At 45.5% G+C, this 20,488-nt stretch overlaps 1 protein-coding gene across 1 annotated transcript in view; it reads right to left on the reverse strand.

Annotated features, from left to right (window-relative positions):
- The window catches only part of LOC306929680 (electroneutral sodium bicarbonate exchanger 1-like), a 55,380-nt gene that overhangs the window by 3,203 nt on the left and 31,689 nt on the right, over positions 1 to 20,488 (reverse strand). Inside the window, exons 8-21 of the mRNA XM_079510300.1 lie at positions 20,005 to 20,162; positions 18,059 to 18,146; positions 15,480 to 15,626; positions 12,736 to 12,836; positions 11,211 to 11,385; positions 10,283 to 10,416; positions 9,386 to 9,631; positions 7,413 to 7,512; positions 6,119 to 6,280; positions 5,886 to 5,999; positions 4,925 to 5,086; positions 2,671 to 2,922; positions 1,751 to 1,819; positions 1,121 to 1,294 (exon numbers count right to left, since the gene is read on the reverse strand). Coding sequence (XP_079366426.1) covers positions 1,121 to 1,294; positions 1,751 to 1,819; positions 2,671 to 2,922; positions 4,925 to 5,086; positions 5,886 to 5,999; positions 6,119 to 6,280; positions 7,413 to 7,512; positions 9,386 to 9,631; positions 10,283 to 10,416; positions 11,211 to 11,385; positions 12,736 to 12,836; positions 15,480 to 15,626; positions 18,059 to 18,146; positions 20,005 to 20,162 — 2,082 coding nt within the window. The remainder of the gene's footprint in view (positions 1 to 1,120; positions 1,295 to 1,750; positions 1,820 to 2,670; positions 2,923 to 4,924; positions 5,087 to 5,885; positions 6,000 to 6,118; positions 6,281 to 7,412; positions 7,513 to 9,385; positions 9,632 to 10,282; positions 10,417 to 11,210; positions 11,386 to 12,735; positions 12,837 to 15,479; positions 15,627 to 18,058; positions 18,147 to 20,004; positions 20,163 to 20,488) is intronic.

Raw genomic sequence — 20,488 nt, forward strand, 5'->3', positions numbered from 1 at the left:
GAACACCAGAGCTAAGACCTGAAGACACACAACACACATGAACACAAGGGCTAAGACCTGAAGATACACAACACACATGGACACCAGGGCTAAGACCTGAATATACACAACACACATGGACACCAGGGCTAAGACCTGAATATACACAACAACACACATGGACACCAGGGCTAAGACCTGAAGATACACAACACACATGGACACCAGAGCTAAGACCTGAAGATACACAACACACATGGACACCAGAGCTAAGACCTGAAGACACAAAACACACATGGACACCAGGGCTAAGACCTGAAGATACACAACAACACACATGAACACCAGGGCTAAGACCTGAATATACACAACAACACACATGGACACCAGGGCTAAGACCTGAATATACACAACACACATGGACACCAGTGCTAAGACCTGAAGATACACATGAACACCAGGGCTAAGACATGAAGATACACAACAACACACATGAACACCAGGGCTAAGACCTGAAGATACACAACACACATGAACACCAGGGCTAAGACCTGAAGATACACAACACACATGAACACCAGAGCTAAGACCTGAAGATACACAACACACATGAACACCAGGGCTAAGACCTGAAGATACACAACACACATGGACACCAGAGCTAAGACCTGAAGATACACAACACACATGGACACCAGGGCTAAGACCTGAAGACACACAACAACACACATGGACACCAGAGCTAAGACCTGAAGATACACAACAACACACATGGACACCAGGGCTAAGACCTGAAGATACACAACAACACACATGGACACCAGGGCTAAGACCTGAAGATACACAACAACACACATGGACACCAGAGCTAAGACCTGAAGATAGTAAGATACACAACAACACACATGAACAGGAGACCTTTGATTATTATAGTTTGTTTATACAGTATGTAATGTTTGCTTTCGACATCTTTTGTTGAGTTTTAGTTTCTTTATGGCAGTGTTAATTTCGTTGACTAAGTAACATGTGATGTTCTTGTTTCTCCTGGGGAAATAAATATGAGTGTAGGGGTGAGGTTAGCGGTTAGGGTCCGGGATCAGGGTTTTAGGGTTTAGCGTTTAGCGTTCATAGCGGTCCTCACCATCATGGGGAACACGATGGCAGCGGGTGACGTCTTGATGACCCAGAGCAGCACCAGACAGGTCAGCTGGGTCACGGTGAACAGGTGGACCTTCCTGAGAGGAACGTGACGAAGGTAGATGAAGTCTGGCTGGTGTTTGGCAGGCATGAAGAACAGCTTGAAACGGTCAAAGAACTGAGAGAGAGAGAGAGAGAGAGAGAGAGAGAGAGAGAGAGAGAGAGAGAGAGAGAGGGAGAGAGAGAGAGAGAGAGAGAGAGGGAGAGAGGGAGAGAGGGAGGGAGAGAGAGAGGGAGAGAGAGAGAGAGAGAGAGAGAGAGAGAGAGAGAGAGAGAGAGGATTTTTGTCATTTTTTTTACCACGGACATACAAAATAACTGGACTATAATGCTCTATATATGTTCTGATGAAGGCTGCATAGCCGAAACGCGTAAGCGTTCCTTTTTGGTGTGTGCCAATAAAGAAATGGAAATGTGAGTACTTTGTCCACCGCTTGTTTAATTTTTGGATGTGCTACCTTTTTGGAATTTTTTTAATTCCTGTTTTTTGATGTAAACTGGACTATATTATTACCAGGAACAAATAAAGAGCTAGCCTCCCCCACCCCCCCCAATCATCAACATCAGAAGGTACCTGGATGCCTTTCAAAGACGAGGCTCCCATGTAGAGGAACACTCCGTACAGCACTGGCATGGGAATGAACTGTAGGACAGAAAACACAAAGGATCAGTGAGTTGAATGAATGCATGAATGAATGAATGAATGAATGGATGGATGGATGGATGAATGGATGAATAAATGGATGGATGAATGGATGAATGCATGAATGAATGAATGAATGAATGATCTATAGGACAGAAAACACAAAGGATCAGTGAGTTCAATGAATGGATGGAAGGATGAATGAACGAATGAATGAATGAATGAATGAATGAATGAATGAATGAATGAATGAATCTCGATCCGCTGTTTTCGATGCTGGTCATTCAGACTGACCTGTGACCTTTCACACTGACCGTCAGGGCGCTGGTCATGAACACCAAAGAGATTCGATATAAAGAGGCGACAGTCTTCAAATATTTGGAATCACCACTAGATGGCGCGGCGGTAGTGCTGCCGGCATCACTTCAATATGGCGGCAACGTTTTGTCTATGTAAACACCTAAAAAAAAACGTACGTAAACATGCACGGTCGCGTGTGCACGTGCATACATGCATGCGCACATGCATGTATACCCTTACATTCTGAATGAATACCGTTATGTTACTAATTTCTGCTTTGATCCATTCATAAATATGATAAATGGGTAAATAAATATATAAGAGTAGAATAGGATTACAAAATGTTTTTTAAAGCAACCAAAAATTTCGTCATCACTCCAACATGGCGGAGGCACTTGGCGCTGGTTGTTACTATGGGACTTAATGGGAGTGTCGCCTCTTTATATAGAATCTCTTTGGGGCAGCCCATGAGCAGGAAGATGAAGAGCCCTAAAGGTCATGACCATTCAGTCTGACTTTTAGGGTCAAAGGTCATGACCTCTCACACTGACCTTCAGGGCGCTGGTCATGAACACGGAGCAGCCCATGAGCAGGAAGATGACCAATCCGGTGAGCCGCTGCTCTCGGATGCCCAGGAAGCGCGGCTGCTCGCCGGGGGCGGAGCTCTCCGACTCCAGCTTGAGGCTGTTGACGTGCGAGATGGACAGGACGGTGGCCGCCACGAACCACGGCAGACCCATCACCGAGCACACCGCCAGCATCACAGCCACCATGAGAAGGTCCAGGTGATAGCCACAGCCCTTCTGTTAAAGAGAGTACAGAACCATTAGTAGGTCCAGGTGATAGCCACAGCCCTTCTGTTAAAGAGAGTACAGAACCATTAGTAAGTCCAGGTGATAGCCACAGCCCTTCTGTTAAAGAGAGTACAGAACCATTAGTAGGTCCAGGTGATAGCCACAGCCCTTCTGTTAAAGAGAGTACAGAACCATTAGTAAGTCCAGGTGATAGCCACAGCCCTTCTGTTAAAGAGAGGGAAGAACCATTAGAACCACAGGAGACCCATCACAAATATATATATCATTTATATATATATATACACCGGTATTTATATATATATATATATATATATATATATATACGTTTTACACACACACACACACACACACACACACACACACACACACACACACACACACACACTCCACTCTCAAACTCCTTGCAGTCCCCCCTTCAAATCTAAAAACCAAAGGTGATCGGGCTTTCTCTGTAGCTGGTCCCATACTTTGGAATAATCTTCCAACCCACATCAAGGTTAGCCCCACCCTGGAGATTTTTAAATCTAACCTGAAAACACACCTTTTTAGTCTGGCTTTTAATACAGTGTGAAGTCTTTAGTGTTTATTGTTGCTCATTGTTTTTGTTGTTATTTTGTTTGTTTTGGCCTGTTTTCTTTCGATTGTATTACATGTTTTATTATTGCACTGTGATAGACTACGGTCTACCTGTTCTGGAAAGCACTTTGGGTCAACTGCTGTTGTTTTTAAATGTGCTATATAAATAAAATTGACTTGACTTGACTGACACACACACACACACACACACACACACACACACACACACACACACACACACACACACACACACACACACACACACACACACACACACACACACACACACACACACACACACACACACACACACACACACACACACACACACACACACACACACACACAGCTGCTACAATGTATTTGAAACCAGAACAAAATATTTGTTCTCATATACACAAGATGGCATAACAAAAATATTTTTAATATTTATATATTTTATTTCCTGACCTACCAATGCGAATACAATTGCTTTCATCACGTCACGCATGATCAATAAAGTTTGACTGCATGCAGTGCACATTGCACACACAAAGTCACTTTCTGACGTCACTGCATGCAAGTGTCTGTGTTGTGTGTGTCCCCGTGTTGCTCGCAATCTGGACACGGTGAATCACACATGTTTGTTCACGGCAGTCAGGCAAGAAAGACTTCCTAAAGTTTCCATAAAGTTCACTGAGAAACTTATATAATTATGAATTCACTGTATGACAACAGTGAACGTTATGAAACTTGAAGGACCTGGCTACTGCTTCTCTCTCTTGTGTCGTCTCACTCGTCTGCCGTACTTCTCGACATGAGTTCAGCTGTATGTAACTCCGCCCTGGCGATTTGTAAACTCATCACTGCCGCTTTTGCAACACAGTGTGGGCTTGTAGGTCAGCTTAAAACTAACAACAGCAAAAAGCAGGCTGGAACGTGCAGAGGCAAGCGGTGTTTTTTTTTATACAGTACGTGCCAGGAGAGTAGGTGATCTCCTCATGTAAACAAAGCCTTACATTAGCATTTCTATCGCCGAGGGTCGTTAGGTTGGTGGGATGGGCAACAACAACCGCAGGCAGCCCAGTATCTATTGCTATCGGGGGAGGGGGTTACTTTTCTTCCTGGAAATAAAAACGTCTGGGTTCCGAGGCTACTTTTGTTCAAATCAAACGGCCCACCTGGCCATTTCAAACGGCACACTAAAGTGCCGCGGCACACAGGTTGGGAATCACTGCTATAGGGAACGAGCTATGGACGGAGACTTGCCCAAAACCTAGTAGCACTGGTCGCCATGATGTTTGCTATGATTTAAATTTGGTTACCAACTCTCCATCATTTAGCTGGGGACCACCCGGGTGTAGTTCCAGACCCTAATAGCATTCGGAGATTGTGGAATAGTTGTCTGGCTACGCAAGACTAGAGAGTGACTGACCAGCAACTTGTGCTCCTTGCGGTTGATGATGACGGCGGTGATCTGCTGGTCCATGAAGATCAGGATGGTGCACAGCAGAGCCGGGATGGAGGCCGCCAGCACCGTCCACCAAGGGTTACGCCCCACCGGGTTGATCAGCCAGCCACGGTCACTCCTGGTAGGCTGAGACAATAAGACAAGGGTTACGCCCACTGGGTTGAACAGCCAACCGTGATCACTCCTGGTAGGAGCAGATATAAGAAAGGCTATTCTGAATAATAAAAAAAAGAAAAAAGAAAGACTAGACTAGGTAGAGGAGACTAGGGAATATTAGGGGTGGGACGATATGGGTACCTCACGATATGATATATATCGCGATATTAGGCCCTCGATAACGATAATATCACGATATTCGATATATTGCGATATTTGCGATATATCGATATATTGTATGAAATTTCATCAACGATATATCACTATATCTGCAACTGCAAAATACTTGGAACTGAAAAAACGCTATTTTCGTGCTCGGACACAAGGAGGTCTATAGTGGTTGCACCACTCAAACACAAAATTAATACTCAATAAACTCCCCCTTTGCATCATACCCTCATCATAATACCTCACAAACACCACCAACTGACCATTATCACTAGTATCATTATAATCCCTCACAACATTTCAAATTAAAAAAAAAAAGAAATAATAATAATAATAATATATTTGTTCCGATTTCGATATTTTAATAATCGATTATTTATCGTGGGAGGACGTATCGATATATATCGCAATATCGATATTTCAGCACACCCCTACTAGGGATAACTAGGGTAAGTGCTACGAGCTAAGGTGGAGTCTGAAGAAGAGAGTCTTCAGACTATGATCTCCACTCACGTCAGACACACGTGCACGCACGCACGCACGCACGCACGCACGCACGCACGCATGCACACACGCACGCACGCACGCACGCACAACTTACCTGGAACTTGCTGGGGACCTGGAGCTTCTGTGAGGGAACTCCGATCATGTAGTCTACCAGAACCATGAAGACGATGGTGATGAACACTGCAAAGTCACTGACCATGGATCTGACCTAAGGAGAAGAACATAATGGATCTGACCTGAGGAGATATACACACTGTCGCAAGACATGGCCAACGCATTTCCAGGGGTCCCCAGCCAAAAACATTGAGAACCCCTGTAATAGATGACCTTTGTGGGGAAGTAGCGGCTGGTCTTGAAATCCTTGAGGAAGGCGGACATCAAGAAGGTGGAGAAGAAGAGGATGGTGGACCAGAAGAGAACGTCGGGGGTGTAGGGTCCATGGTGCCCGCACGCCGTGCCGACGAACCGGCCCTGGAGACTGATGCACTCCTACACACATTTATAAACATTGATTGATTGATTGATTGAAAGTTTTATTAACAGTTTGCAGAATTACAGTACATTTCAAGCACAAACTTAATACAAAGGCTGTTAACTGTGAGTGGATGACCCAATTAAGCATTACACTTGTTTACAACAGGGTCCACCATGTTCAATTCATCAAAACATTTAGAGACGTACAAATAGACACTTCTATATAGACAAAGAACAGTACAGGAATTCATCATAATGGAGGTAAAAAGGGAAAAGAAACATATACAGTGAGGGGAAAAAAGGGGGGGCGGTGGGGGGGGATTCAGATTTTACGGGGGCCAGTTTCGAATTGCAGCCATCCGTAGGTGCCCTTTGAGAGCGGTTTTGAAGGAGTCAAGGGATTCACATGTCTTAATGACTGTTGGTAGGGCGTTCCACATTTTGGTGGCATAGGAGCGAAAAGAATTTAGTCCCTTGTTTGTGCCGAATCTGGGTTGAACATGATTCGTTGCACTCCCTCTGGTGTTGTGGGTGTGGACTTCGTTAACATTAAGGAAGTATCTACACAGGTACATGGGTATCTTGGTGGAGTATCGAATCTTGTGGACCAGACCCATTGCAAGATGCTGTACTCTGTCGCCGACCCTAAGCCATGCCAGTCTGTCAAAGTGGGCAGGGGTGAGGTGGGTTCGGGGGGTGAGGCCAAGTAGGAGCCTGACCAGTTTGTTTTGGGAGGTCTGGAGCCTAGTTTTAAGGGCCTTTGAGGTGCTGTGGTACCAGGAGGTGCATGCATAGTCAAAGAAGCCTTGTACAAGGGCTCCTGTTAAGGTCTTCAAGGTGTTTTTGTCGACCAGTGAGGAGATCCTGTAAAGGAATCTTGTTCTTTGGTTGACTTTTTTGATTACGTTGGTGGCCATTTTATCACCGGAAAGATTAGCCTCCAGAATGGAACCTAGGTAGGTAATTTCATCTTTACGTGTGATAACATTGTCACCCACTCTAACCAAGAAGCCATTTGCCTTGCTGAGATTACTATTAGATCCAAAGAGAATGGATTCAGTTTTTCCCAGTTTTTTTGTGTGTGTGTGTGTGTGTGTGTGTGTGTGTGTGTGTGTGTGTGTGTGTGTGTGTGTGTGTGTGTGTGTACCGTCACAGTGAGGTTGCTCCAGGACACGTCACTGAGGTTGCTCTGACTCCACATCTCCAACGTATCATTGCTGGGATTGTCAGGCTCTGCACAGCTGCAGCTACACGCACACACGCACACGTGCATGTGCACGCAGCGCATGTACGCACACATGCACGCACACGCACACACACACACACACACACATGCACACATTCACAGTTATGATCAGGATTTTATTTTTTACTCTTGTTTGTTTCACTTTTAATAGAATTGAAGGCCTTTTGACTTCTAATTTATATATGTAATTGTTGCCTTTCTTTTTTTGTTTCTCTGTCCAACGTTTCCGGTTTTCCCCTTATAATGGGAGTGGATGGATAAACTCCATAGACTCACTATGCCAGCATGAGCTACTGGGGATCCTAATAAACTCTATAAACTCCATAGACTCACTATGCCAGCATGAGCTACTGGGGATCCTAATAAACTCTATAAACTCCATAGACTCACTATGCCAGCGTGAGCTACTGGGGATCCTAATAAACTCTATAAACTCCATAGACTCACTATGCCAGCATGAGCTACTGGGGATCCTAATAAACTCTATAAACTCCATAGACTCACTATGCCAGCGTGAGCTACTGGGGATCCTAATAAACTCTATAAACTCCATAGACTCATTATGCCAGCATGAGCTACTGGGGATCCAAATAAACTCTATAAACTCCATAGACTCACTATGCCAGCGTGAGCTACTGGGGATCCAAATAAACTCTATAAACTCCATAGACTCACTATGCCAGCGTGAGCTACTGGGGATCCAAATAAACTCTATAAACTCCATAGACTCACTATGCCAGCGTGAGCTACTGGGGATCCTAATAAACTCTATAAACTCCATAGACTCACTATGCCAGCGTGAGCTACTGGGGATCCTAATAAACTCTATAAACTCCATAGACTCACTATTCCAGCGTGAGCTACTGGGGATCCTAATAAACTCTATAAACTCCATAGACTCACTATGCCAGCATGAGCTACTGGGGATCCTAATAAACTCTATAAACTCCATAGTCTCACTATGCCAGCGTGAGCTACTGGGGATCCTAATAAACTCTATAAACTCCATAGACTCACTATGCCAGCATGAGCTACTGGGGATCCAAATAAACTCTATAAACTCCATAGACTCACTATGCCAGCGTGAGCTACTGGGGATCCAAATAAACTCTATAAACTCCATAGACTCACTATGCCAGCGTGAGCTACTGGGGATCCTAATAAACTCTATAAACTCCATAGACTCACTATGCCAGCGTAAGCTACTGAGGATCCAAATAAACTCTATAAACTCCATAGACTCACTATGCCAGCGTGAGCTACTGGGGATCCTAATAAACTCTATAAACTCCATAGATTCACTATGCCAGCGTGAGCTACTGGGGATCCTAATAAACTCTATAAACTCCATAGACTCACTATGCCAGCGTGAGCTACTGGGGATCCTAATAAACTCTATAAACTCCATAGACTCACTATGCCAGCATGAGCTACTGGGGATCCTAATAAACTCTATAAACTCCATAGACTCACTATGCCAGCGTGAGCTACTGGGGATCCAAATAAACTCTATAAACTCCATAGACTCACTATGCCAGCGTGAGCTACTGGGGATCCAAATAAACTCTATAAACTCCATAGACTCACTATGCCAGCGTGAGCTACTGGGGATCCAAATAAACTCTATAAACTCCATAGTCTCACTATGCCAGCGTGAGCTACTGGGGATCCTAATAAACTCTATAAACTCCATAGACTCACTATGCCAGCGTGAGCTACCGGGGATCCTAATAAACTCTATAAACTCCATAGACTCACTATGCCAGCATGAGCTACTGGGGATCCTAATAAACTCTATAAACTCCATAAACCCTCACTATGCCAGCATGAGCTACTGGGGATCCTAATAAACTCTATAAACTCCATAGACTCACTATGACAGCGTGAGCTTGTCCAGGTCCTGGTGAGCGTTGATGGGGTAGATCTCTCCCAGGTGGATCAGCTTCTCCAGCGCCTCGTAGATAAAGATGATGCATATGAGCGCGGCGAACGCCTCCTCGGTGAAGCGCGTGATGTAGCACACCAGAGAGCTGGCGTCGGTGGCCACCAGAACCAGGCACAGGAAGGCCGTCCACAGGCCGATGCACGTCCTCAGGGACAGGTAGGACAGGTCATAGTCCCTGGAGGGGACAAGAGAGACATTTAGGACAGGTCATAGTCCCTGGAGGGGACAAGAGAGACATTTAGGACAGGTCATAGTCCCTGGAGGGGACAAGAGAGACATTTAGGACAGGTCATAGTCCCTGGAGGGGACAAGAGAGACATTTTAGGACAGGTCAGTCCCTGGAGGGGACAAGACAGACAGACAGGTATGACAGGTCATAGACCCTGCAGACAGGTAAGACAGGTCATGAGTAGAAGAGATGATTTTAACATGAATAAATCCATCACAGGAAGTGGTAGATGATTGTAACATAGTCTCGCGTTGCCAGACTGTTGCCTCTCGCAATTTTCAAATGCTTCTGTCATACAGTCTGAAGCCTCCTCCCCACTTCCGTTTCCTCTTTACAATTGCGCAAATTCATCCTAATATAAATTGAAATCATCTAAAGCATATATAGCTTGCAGCTAAGCAGAAAAAGAAAAAAATTAAATGTAAATACATTTTAAAATATATTTTCGTGAACGGAAATGCCAGCTTCCTTGCTCAGATTTCGGGGGGTGTACTTCCAGACTCTATATAGCATTTGGAAATTGTGGAATAGTTGTCTGGCTATGCGAGACTTATTGTAACATGAATAAATAAAGGTGTTTTTTAACCGGTGTCCTACTTGCAGAACTTGAAGAGGATCTTCTCGAAGACGAGGACGGGTCCCGTACTGCCCAGGATGGTGAGAGGCTGCCCCGCGAACAACGAGTAGACCACGCCCGTCATGGAGGCACCCAGCAGGGACTCGATGGCACTCTGAAACACATGGTGACAACATGGATGAGGATACGCTCAATGACTGCCACAATTGTTTCAGTCTGTGTCCATTCCAGTGTCGAAGGTAGTTTCAGTGAGGTGCCTTATTCAAGCTGCAAAAATTACCCTGGGCTTTAACCGAAAATGTGCTCACGGATAAGCAATCCTATTGCGGGAGGACCACAGACCACCCGAGGCATGCATTTTGTAACCACGACCATCGACGCAGCCACCATCGGCCGTAAATATAGCTTGTTTTGATTAGAATCTGAATCTGGCATTAGAATCCGAGATAAATGGGTGTTAAGATTTCGTCTATCGTTCAAGTCAACGACCGGGGAAGCTTTTTACTGACTGATCAACCACTTCCGGGTTATCTCCTAGACACAGAGATGCTGATAGACAGTAGTATAGCGCGATCTCAAACTGAAACAAATGTAAAACATTCATCTCCATTCATGAAACTTAATGTGTTAAGAGTCGGGTGGAAACCTCATAATGTCCAAAACTGTGACTTTTCAGGATTAAACTTCAAACATAGCAAAACTACTAGATCTTGATGCTTTTGTGTAACGCTGTAGCAGTGTAGTGTTATAGGCATCAAGGCAATTACGCTTCTTCCCTGTCAAATAGGCCAACATCTATGTGATGTTACCTGACAATTAGTTGACATTTGCTGAAAAAGCCTGCATATATCGGTATCAGTTGATATCGGTATCGGAAAATAGGAGTTGACCAAAAGGTCAATATCGGATATCCCTAATATACAGTATATGCAAAACAGTGTCTCTTACGATGCGTCCCTCCGTAGCCTCTCCCAGCAGACCTCCGAAGGTGATGACAGGCGACATGCAGGCACAGTACAGGAAGAGGAAGGACGCCACGCACTGCAGGCTCATCCCGTCCCGATAGTCGCTGATGTAGAACGGAATCTTCCTCTTTATGTCCAGGAAGAGACCCCCAAACAGCCTGCAAGGAACACAACGCATGACGTATAGTCAGTGAGGAACAGTGTTGGGGTATCGGTGTTACTGTAACGGAATACTTGTTTTGGGTAACGGAGTAACCTAACTGATTATTTTGCAATTAGAGTAATCAGTTACGTAGTGGCCTTTTTCCAAAATCAAAGGCGTTACTTAGTTACATTGAAGAATTATAGGCTATAGAGCGTCGCAGTCTCGCCCCCTACCATGGACCAGGAAATGAATCCCAATGCATTTTTCCCATAGACATTTCAAAAAGTATTTATTTAAAGATGGTTACGCCGCGGACAAAGCCAACTCGAGTCGTGACAACTCATGACAACACAACAAATATTTTGGACCAAACAAATAATTACAAAGAAGAAAAACAACAAAAAAAGTGTTGTAACCTGCCGTTTTTTTCAAATTATTTGTTCCCAAAAAATTGTGTTTGTTGTTATGATTTGTCACGACTCGAGTTGGCTTTGTCCGCGGCGTAAACGTCTTTAAATAAATACTTTCTGAAATGTCTATGAGGAAAATGAACGGAGAATAATTTCCTGGTCCATGGTAGGGGGCGGGACTGCGACGCTCTATAGGCCTACCGGTATTTCCCTGTTGTTTCTGTTGCCACAAAGGATAAAGAATCTATCGGACACATTTGTTTCCTGAATTAATGAGCTCTCTGTCAACGGAGAAGTGAAAGGCTGCAAGAAACACCGTCGCACCACGGGTGTTACACGGAAGTCAGTGACACATGTTTTGCAGTCTGTGGTGATTGCATAATCATTCTGATCTACCTATGATGACCTATTGAATACATAGGTCATCATTTTTGGTGTGACACACGGCTGGTCTTGTTTACATTCCGTACATGTGCCAAATGACAGATTGAGAGAAGACAGAGAGTTTGTCATTTAGTAAGGCTGTGGAAGTATTCACACTATATTTTGATTTATTGATGGAGATCAACATCAATGCAAATTAGTCATGGGGAAGCAAGCCCGGCACAGCTCCACAACACTCCGGTCGATATTGCAAAAATAATCTAACCAGTTACTTTTTTCAGAAGGTAATCTTGTAACGTAACGGAATACTTTTTGATGGCGGTAATCCTGTAACGTGACGGAATACTGTTAATGTTTAGCCCCAGCGGGGTCCAGGGGGAAAATCCCCAGAATCCACATTGCAAATTGCAGATTGATTAGGTCTGATTAGATTTATTGAGTGCTGTTCAGAGGTAAACAGCCATTGCCCCCGCCGGTGGGGGCAATGGCTGCCGACCCCCATCTCGAAATAGTTTGTTCCAGGGACCCCCAGGTGCAAAGATTTGAGTACTGTATGTACTGTACTGTACCTTCCGGTCCGCTGCAGCTCTGGTCCGTGATGTTCAGCATGAGGTTCATCGTCTACTGGACACACTGTCCCGTTTGGAACCCCAGGAGTCTTCCTCTTCTCCTGCATTAATAGAGAGTATAGACATGCATGACCTCTCCACCCCGCCGCACAAAATAATCATATATTAAATGTTGCCCCCCCCCCCCCCCCCCCCCCCCACCCCTAAAAAATATATATATATATATATTTGAACTGAGGACCCCCACAATAATCAGAACTGGGGACCCCCCAAAAAATCATATATGAATTGGGGAGAACCCAAAATAATCATATATGAACTGGGGACCCCCCCCAAAATAATCATATATGAACTGGGGACCCCCCCAAAATAATCATATATGAACTGACCTGTGGGGACCCCCCCCCCCCACCCTGATGAGCACTTCTAGGAGTTGAGGCATTCAATTCAGTTTGACTCGGTTCCACAGATAAATATTGCTAACATAGCAGATCTACAAGCTCACAACGGCTCATGTTGTGAGCTTGTAGATTAACTATTTTAAAATTTGTTTCTTCTGGGTTTTTTTTACATTCATTTGGACAATTTGGCCAATGTTTGACCCATTTTTGCTGATTACCTTTGATGCAGTAATTGTCTTGAGTTATTAAAAGGCCTTAACAGTCCTTAAATCATCACTTCACTGTCATCTGGGGACCCCACTGGCGACCCCGACCCACAGGTTGAGAACCAGTGCCCTAAAGGACCTCTGGGGGTCCCCGGACCCCATTTTGAGAACCAGTGGTTCAGTAAAAACTGAGAGCGTAACATCCAAACAAAGCTTTGGTATAAAGGCTGTTAAAATGTTGATGTACAATAAATAGTAATTAGCAACCGAGGTACCGTCGTCTAGTGGGGGAATAAAAAGCCTTCATGTGCATGGCTAATGAATCATCCTTTCCCCCTCGCTAGGCGAGGACGTTTTAATTTCCCACTAGAGTGCCGTGGTTGCTATTGTTTCTGTGCGTCATAATCACAGCAATTTAGGCATTTAGCTCTGAACGCTGTGCATGCCATTTTGTCTTGATGAATTGAATACACAGCACCACAATGGAAACAAGCCCTCTGGGTTGTTCTTTGATACACATGCAGGTATTATGTATTGTTTAGGGCAGGGGTTCTCAACGTTTTTGGCCGGGGACCCCCGGAAATGCTTTGGCAATGTCTCGGGACCCCCGCCCCGCCCCCTCCCGACCCCCAATATAAATTGACTGCTACAATAACCTTAACCCATTTTGGGCGGGAACCCCTTTGTGTTTTAAGCATTATGTTATAATTTAGCTATTGAAAAATAGCAGATCTACAAGCTCATAGCGCGCCACCGAGTGGCGCGCTACGAGCTTGTAGGTCTGCTATTTTTTAAAAACCGTGAAATTATTATTATTATTATTATTTTTTTTGAAAATAATTTGGGGACCCCCTAAAATAATTTGGCGACCCCCCGAGGGGTCGCGACCCACGGGTTGAGAACCCCTGGTTTAGGGACCAGAGACCATTGGAATTATGGAACCTACATTCTATGTTTTTTCTTATTCCTACAGCAACACTATGGTCAAGTATTATTGTAGTGTCAGAACTGCAAAAACAGCAGCAACATTACATAAGAGATACAAAATCACACCTGTGTGAACTGAGTGGTGTAAGGTCTTATATAGACTGTCTTATATAGTCTTATATCAGCTGTGGTCTTCCACAACCCTGTACCACTTGGGAATTATTATTATATTCTTTTTTTCCTTTTTCTTTCATTTTCTTTGTTTTTAATTGTTGTTCTTATATATATATTATTGTATATTACTTTTGTTTAAGTAACTGTCTTGTATTGTCTTGTACTGTAAGTCTGTGTTGTCTTTGTGTCTATGTAAAAAAGAAGAAAATCCTCAAAATAAATGATGATAAAAAAAATATATCAGCTGTGATCTGACGTAATGTCTGACGTAATGAAATCACACCCGTGTGAACTGGGTGACCATAGCAACGATGCTCATTTTTTGGTACGAACAGACAGACAGACACGTAAACTAACAAAGCCAGTCGTAGGAGTGGTTTACACCACTCAAAAAGGGATGCTCAAATAGACTTTGTCCTTGTTCCCCAGCCATGAAGAGGGACTGGAGAGAAGAGCATCACTCACATATGGGTATTTTGTTTATACCGTGCTTAGCGCGAGCCCTTGAAAGTAGTCCGCTGGCATTTAAAAACTGAAAAGTCGATAAAACAACAGTTAAATGAAACTAACGACGAAAAAACTAAAAAGTTTCACCAAAACAAACCCCCGACTTTTGACGACTTCTGCACCGGTTCCCACTGGTTTAAACCATAGAGTATATATATAATAGAGACTGAACTGGCGCGAAGCTCCGCCCCCCCAGCTATTCATGTCAGTGGAAGTTGCTCAGTGGCGTTTTGAAGCACCCGGAAGACTGCCGGAAGTCCCTCCCCGGACCTCAACTTTGAGGTCCTGAGTGACGTAGGGCAACCGAGCGCTCAACGTTAAAGCCCAGCTGCACGGGGTTTCCCGGTCATGAATCCACGGGTCCGCCTGTAGTCCCTCCTCCTACCACTAGGACCCAGAGCTTCAACGTTGAATAGCCTCGCTGCCCCCTTGGTTTAAACTGACTGTTTAGCCCTATTTCAAAATGGCGCAGACCACGTCCTGAATGAAACGTCACGCGTGACGCATGTGCAGGCAGAAGAATACCAACCTGGGAGGGGACATTCTTGGGGGGCTCGATGCGGATGGAGGGGTCCCACTCCCCCGGCGGCAGGACGGTCACCTGGTCCAGGAACTCATCGATGCCGGCCAGCAGGTCGCTGCGGTCCTTCGCCTTGTACGCCACATCGTGGAAGATCTGAGAGAGAGAGAGAGAGAGAGAGAGAGACATAAGCCACATTTCTACTGCCAAGATGGAACCAGAACTTTTCAGAACCTGAACCTGAATTTGTTGTGCTCTGGGTTTGTTTCCACAGCACATGGAGCAGCACGGCCCGGTTTCAGACCTTTTTTCGTTGCAACTTTTGAGGTAGTAGGCCTACTAAAGCCTGAGTTCTATGGGCGGAGCCAGCAGCGCTGCTCTCGATTGGTCAAGCTGAGGTGATGAGATGATGTATGATGAAAGGAGTGTCCCTCACTTCACTCGGGTGTGATTTTTGAGGGGTGCCAGCCCCTCCTATACACAGGTTTAATGTTTGTCTTTAATTCAATGTTTGTTTTGTAAACGCCATTGACAATGAAGGGAAAATGTACGTCATAATGTACCTCAATACGTCATATCGTCTCTTTATTGTTAATGACGTTTAATGTTTGAGTTGGCACCGTTTGTTTTACATCACCATTACATCACCTAATCAACATGAGTTAGACTTTAATATATTAGCGCCCCTCACTTCACACGGGTGTGATTTTTAAACTCCTACTAGCGACACAGCATACAGAGACACGGAAACATAACCTGGAATAACACACAGAAGCACTATGGCCACGACAGACAACAACAGAATGATTTAGGGACCAACTCCTCTGTGTGTGTCTGTGTGCAGCAAGCTGTTAACGCAGTAAATGCTGTTTGCTTGCAGTTTGTTCTACAGCTAGCCTAACGAGAGAGAGAGAGAGAGAGAGAGAGAGAGAGAGAGAGAGAGAGAGAGAGAGAGAGAGAGAGAGAGAGAGAGAGAGAGAGAGAGAGAGAGAGAGAGAGAGAGAGAGAGAGAGAGACACACACACACACACACACACACACACAGACACACAGAGAGAGAGAGAGAGAGAGAGAGAGAGAGAGAGAGAGAGAGAGAGAGAGAGAGAGAGAGAGAGACAAAGAGACACAGAGACACAGAGACACAGAGAGAGAGAGAGAGAGAGAGAGAGAGAGAGGCCACACCATGGAAGATCTGAGAGAGGGTTTCAGATCGTCTATATTTCTTTATGGAATAGAATAACACTAGCTTAAAACCCAATCAAATACAAGAGAACAATATATACAGACATACTAGTACTAGTAATAATGAACATAATCAAAATCAGACATTAATAAAGAAACCAAATAGACTTATAGGGGCAGCTGTGGCTCAGCGGTAGGGTGGCCAGTAGATCAGCCGGATGGGAACCATGGGGTTCTCGGTTTGATCCCGGGCTCCCCCAGAGTTAGTGTCAAAGTGTCTCTGAGCAAGAGTCTGAACCCCTAATTGCTCCCAATGTGCAGGTTGGTGCCTTGCATGGTTTCCTCCACCATTGGTGTGTGTGTGTGAATGGGTGAATGTCCTGGTCCCGGTGCCTAAATCTGGAGACCACTCAGAGCCAGACATGCAACTACTGCAAAGGTCTACAACCGTATGACCCTGAACCGGCTACAGCAGGGTTCCCCAATAGGCGGCCCGCAGGCCATTTGCGGCCCGCGGAGCGCCCCCTGGCGGCCCGCGGAAGAATTTCAAAAAAAAAAAAAAAAGAAAATCTTTTTTTTTTTTTTTTGGGGGGGGGGGGGGGGGGTCCTAGATATAAATGGCATTAAATGGGGGTCAGTAGCCTATGCATGTCAAACTGGGCATCCTTTTCAAATGGGGTCCTGCCCTGAAAATGAATTTTCAGGGCAAGACCTCGACCTCACGCGTGCGGACTCGGCCCCCAGCCTGGTACCCTAGTCAAAATATGGCCCTCGAGGAAAATTTATTGGGGAACCCTGAGCTACAGCATGCCATTGACCCTCAAACAAAATGGCTTTCGAGGGGTGGAACTACCATGGCCCAGATATTGGCACTAAGGAGAATGATCGAGGAGGTGAACTTGTCTCTGTCGTACGCTTCAACAACTTAAAAAAAACCTCGATCCACGGTGCGATGGTGAAGATCCTTGAGGCCTACGGTGTCCCTCCCAACTTACTCTGAGGATGTTCTGAAAGTGACGAAGGCACTTGCATGGATGGCCCTGAACAGCATGACCAGTGTATGGAGCTCCAACCTCCCCGTCAAATCAAACTCAGCTTCTTCTATGCAACGGTATATATAGTCTGTTCTTCTATATGGCAGTGAATGCTGGACCCTGAAGCCAACCCTGCAGAAGTCTCTAGACGGGTGCTACACCAAAATGCTGTGTGCAGTACTTAACATCAGCAAGAGTGTACACGTTACCAACAATAATCTGTATGAGGGAATACCAAGGGTGAGCCAGAAAATAGCAGCCAGGAGAATGAGACTATACACTATCAAGAACTGCCAGCCAGCAAATTGGTGCTGTGGGAACCAATAAATGGGCATCGATCAAGAGGACGTCCCACATTAATATATGAAATACCTCATCGGTCATGATGGTCGCCATGGAGCGTCCGATCTCATGATACTGTTGAGCCTTCCCATCTGGACCGAGCAGGATGAACAGGAACCTGGAGATAACCACGATAACATGTAGCGATTCAATAATACAGTATACAGTACAGAGACAGCAGGATGAACTCCTGGAGATAAACACAACCATGTGTCAACAGATTACAATTAAATACCACGACATGCACAGATTAAATAAACAACGGATTAAACACATGCATGCTCAATAAAATCATCTGTGTTCATTTAAATCCAAGACAAAGAGTGTGTATACTGTATGCGATGCGAAGAAAATCAGACTGCGGACGTTCCCCCATTTATCCGTTTTAGTTCTTAGAGTATGTTGAGTGTTTTGAGTGTATGTGAATAAATGTTGATGATTGTGTCGGCTAGATTGAAAATGAGGGCCTGCCCCTCAACTGTAACCTGACTCCGCCAGATGGGGCAGCAGAGAGTACACTGGGTTCCCCCCTCCTGCTCCCATCTGGGAACTCTCAGGCAGACTTGATGCCCGGCCACAAAACGGCCTGGCCAATCAGCAGCAGCTAGAGGCGGGATAGCTGCTGCTGATTGGCCAGGCCGTTTTGTGGCCGGGCATCAAGTCTGGGAGCAGGAGGGGGGAACCCAGTGTACAAAACTCTGATGTTGGCATTTAAAGCAACCAAAGGTATGGCTCCCCCATATCTTGCCAGCATGATTGAACCCTACAAACCCTCCCGCGCACTCAGATCAGCCAACGCAGGGAAGCTGGAAGTACCCTCACTAAAAACGCCGGGACAACGCTCCACACGTCCCAAACTCTTCTCCCTTCTGGCCCCAAAACTGTGGAATGCACTTCCCGTTGCAATCAGAACTGCAGCATCACTCCCGATCTTCCGCCGTAGTCTGAAAACCCACCTTTTCAGACTCCATCATGGCCCACAGCACTTACCCTACCCCCCTTAGACAGCACTTCTTAGACTTATATAGCATTTGAAACAGACTTATAGCATGTCATGTAGACAGCACAATAAGTGCATTGTATGTAGTCATAGCACTTCATAGTATATAGTGTATAGTAGTCATAGCACTTCATAGTATATATGTACAGCATAGTATAGCATATATGTGTAGTTTATATGTATAGTGTCATTATATAGATATGTTCTAGTTATAGTTTATATGTATAGTGTCATTATATAGATATGTTCTAGTCACGTTCTTAGCTTACGCATGTTTCGCGATAAATGCTTTTTTACATATGTGATGTATTCCCATGCTTTTTGTTCTTGCTTATTGTAAATCGCTCTGGATTAAGAGCGTCTGCTAAATGCCTAAATTGTAAATTGTAAATTGTACTCTCTGCTGCCCCATCTGGCGGAGTCAGGTTACCTCAACTGTGCTCCCAGTTGAAATAAATGTTATGACTCACGCTATACTTAGTTACTCTCCAGCACTGCATGGTGGTACCTGGTCGGTATGGGGACCTCGGTGAGGCCGCTCAGTGCATGGTGGTACCTGGTCGGTATGGGGACCTCGGTGAGGCCGCTCAGCAGCACTGCATAGTGCACAGCATAGTGCACTGCATGGTGGTACCAGGTCGGTATGGGGACCTCGGTGAGGCCGCTCAGCAGCACTGCATAGTGCACTGCATGGTGGTACCTGGTCGGTATGGGGACCTCGGTGAGGCCGCTCAGTGCATGGTGGTACCTGGTCGGTATGGGGACCTCGGTGAGGCCGCTCAGCAGCACTGCATAGTGCACTGCATGGTGGTACCTGGTCGGTATGGGGACCTTGGTGAGGCCGCTCAGTGCATGGTGGTACCTGGTCGGTATGGGGACCTCGGTGAGGCCGCTCAGCAGCACTGCATAGTGCACTGCATGGTGGTACCTGGTCGGTATGGGGACCTTGGTGAGGCCGCTCAGTGCATGGTGGTACCTGGTCGGTATGGGGACCTCGGTGAGGCCGCTCAGCAGCACGGCCGGGGACAGGCGGATGAACGCTACGATGGGTCGGTCCAGGAAGTCCAGCTCTCCCACCAGGACGTTGGAGGCTTCGGCGCCCTCTGGGATCTTCTTCATGAAGTGCATGTCCACCTGCAGGTCAGAGGTCACACGGTAAGAAAAAAAGTCACACCAGTGTGAACTGAGTGGTGCAACTCCCCCCCTTCCACCCCCCCCCTCTCTCTCTCTCTCTCTCTCTCTATCTCTCTCTCTCTCTCTCTCTCTCTCTCATTAGCAGGCAACAGTGCACTATTTCTCTCTCTGTTTCTGGCACGACAGCGCCCCTACTGGTACTCATGAGTCACACATGAGTCACACAGGTTAACACATAGGTTAACACATAGTCACGGACATAGCTGTTCCTTGGAGTGGTTGCACCACTCAAAAAGACCATCAGTGTTTATTTAAAGCTGCAGTCC

This window comes from Electrona antarctica (assembly GCF_951216825.1).
Source record: "Electrona antarctica genome assembly, chromosome: 9".
Classification (NCBI taxonomy): Eukaryota; Metazoa; Chordata; class Actinopteri; order Myctophiformes; family Myctophidae; genus Electrona; species Electrona antarctica.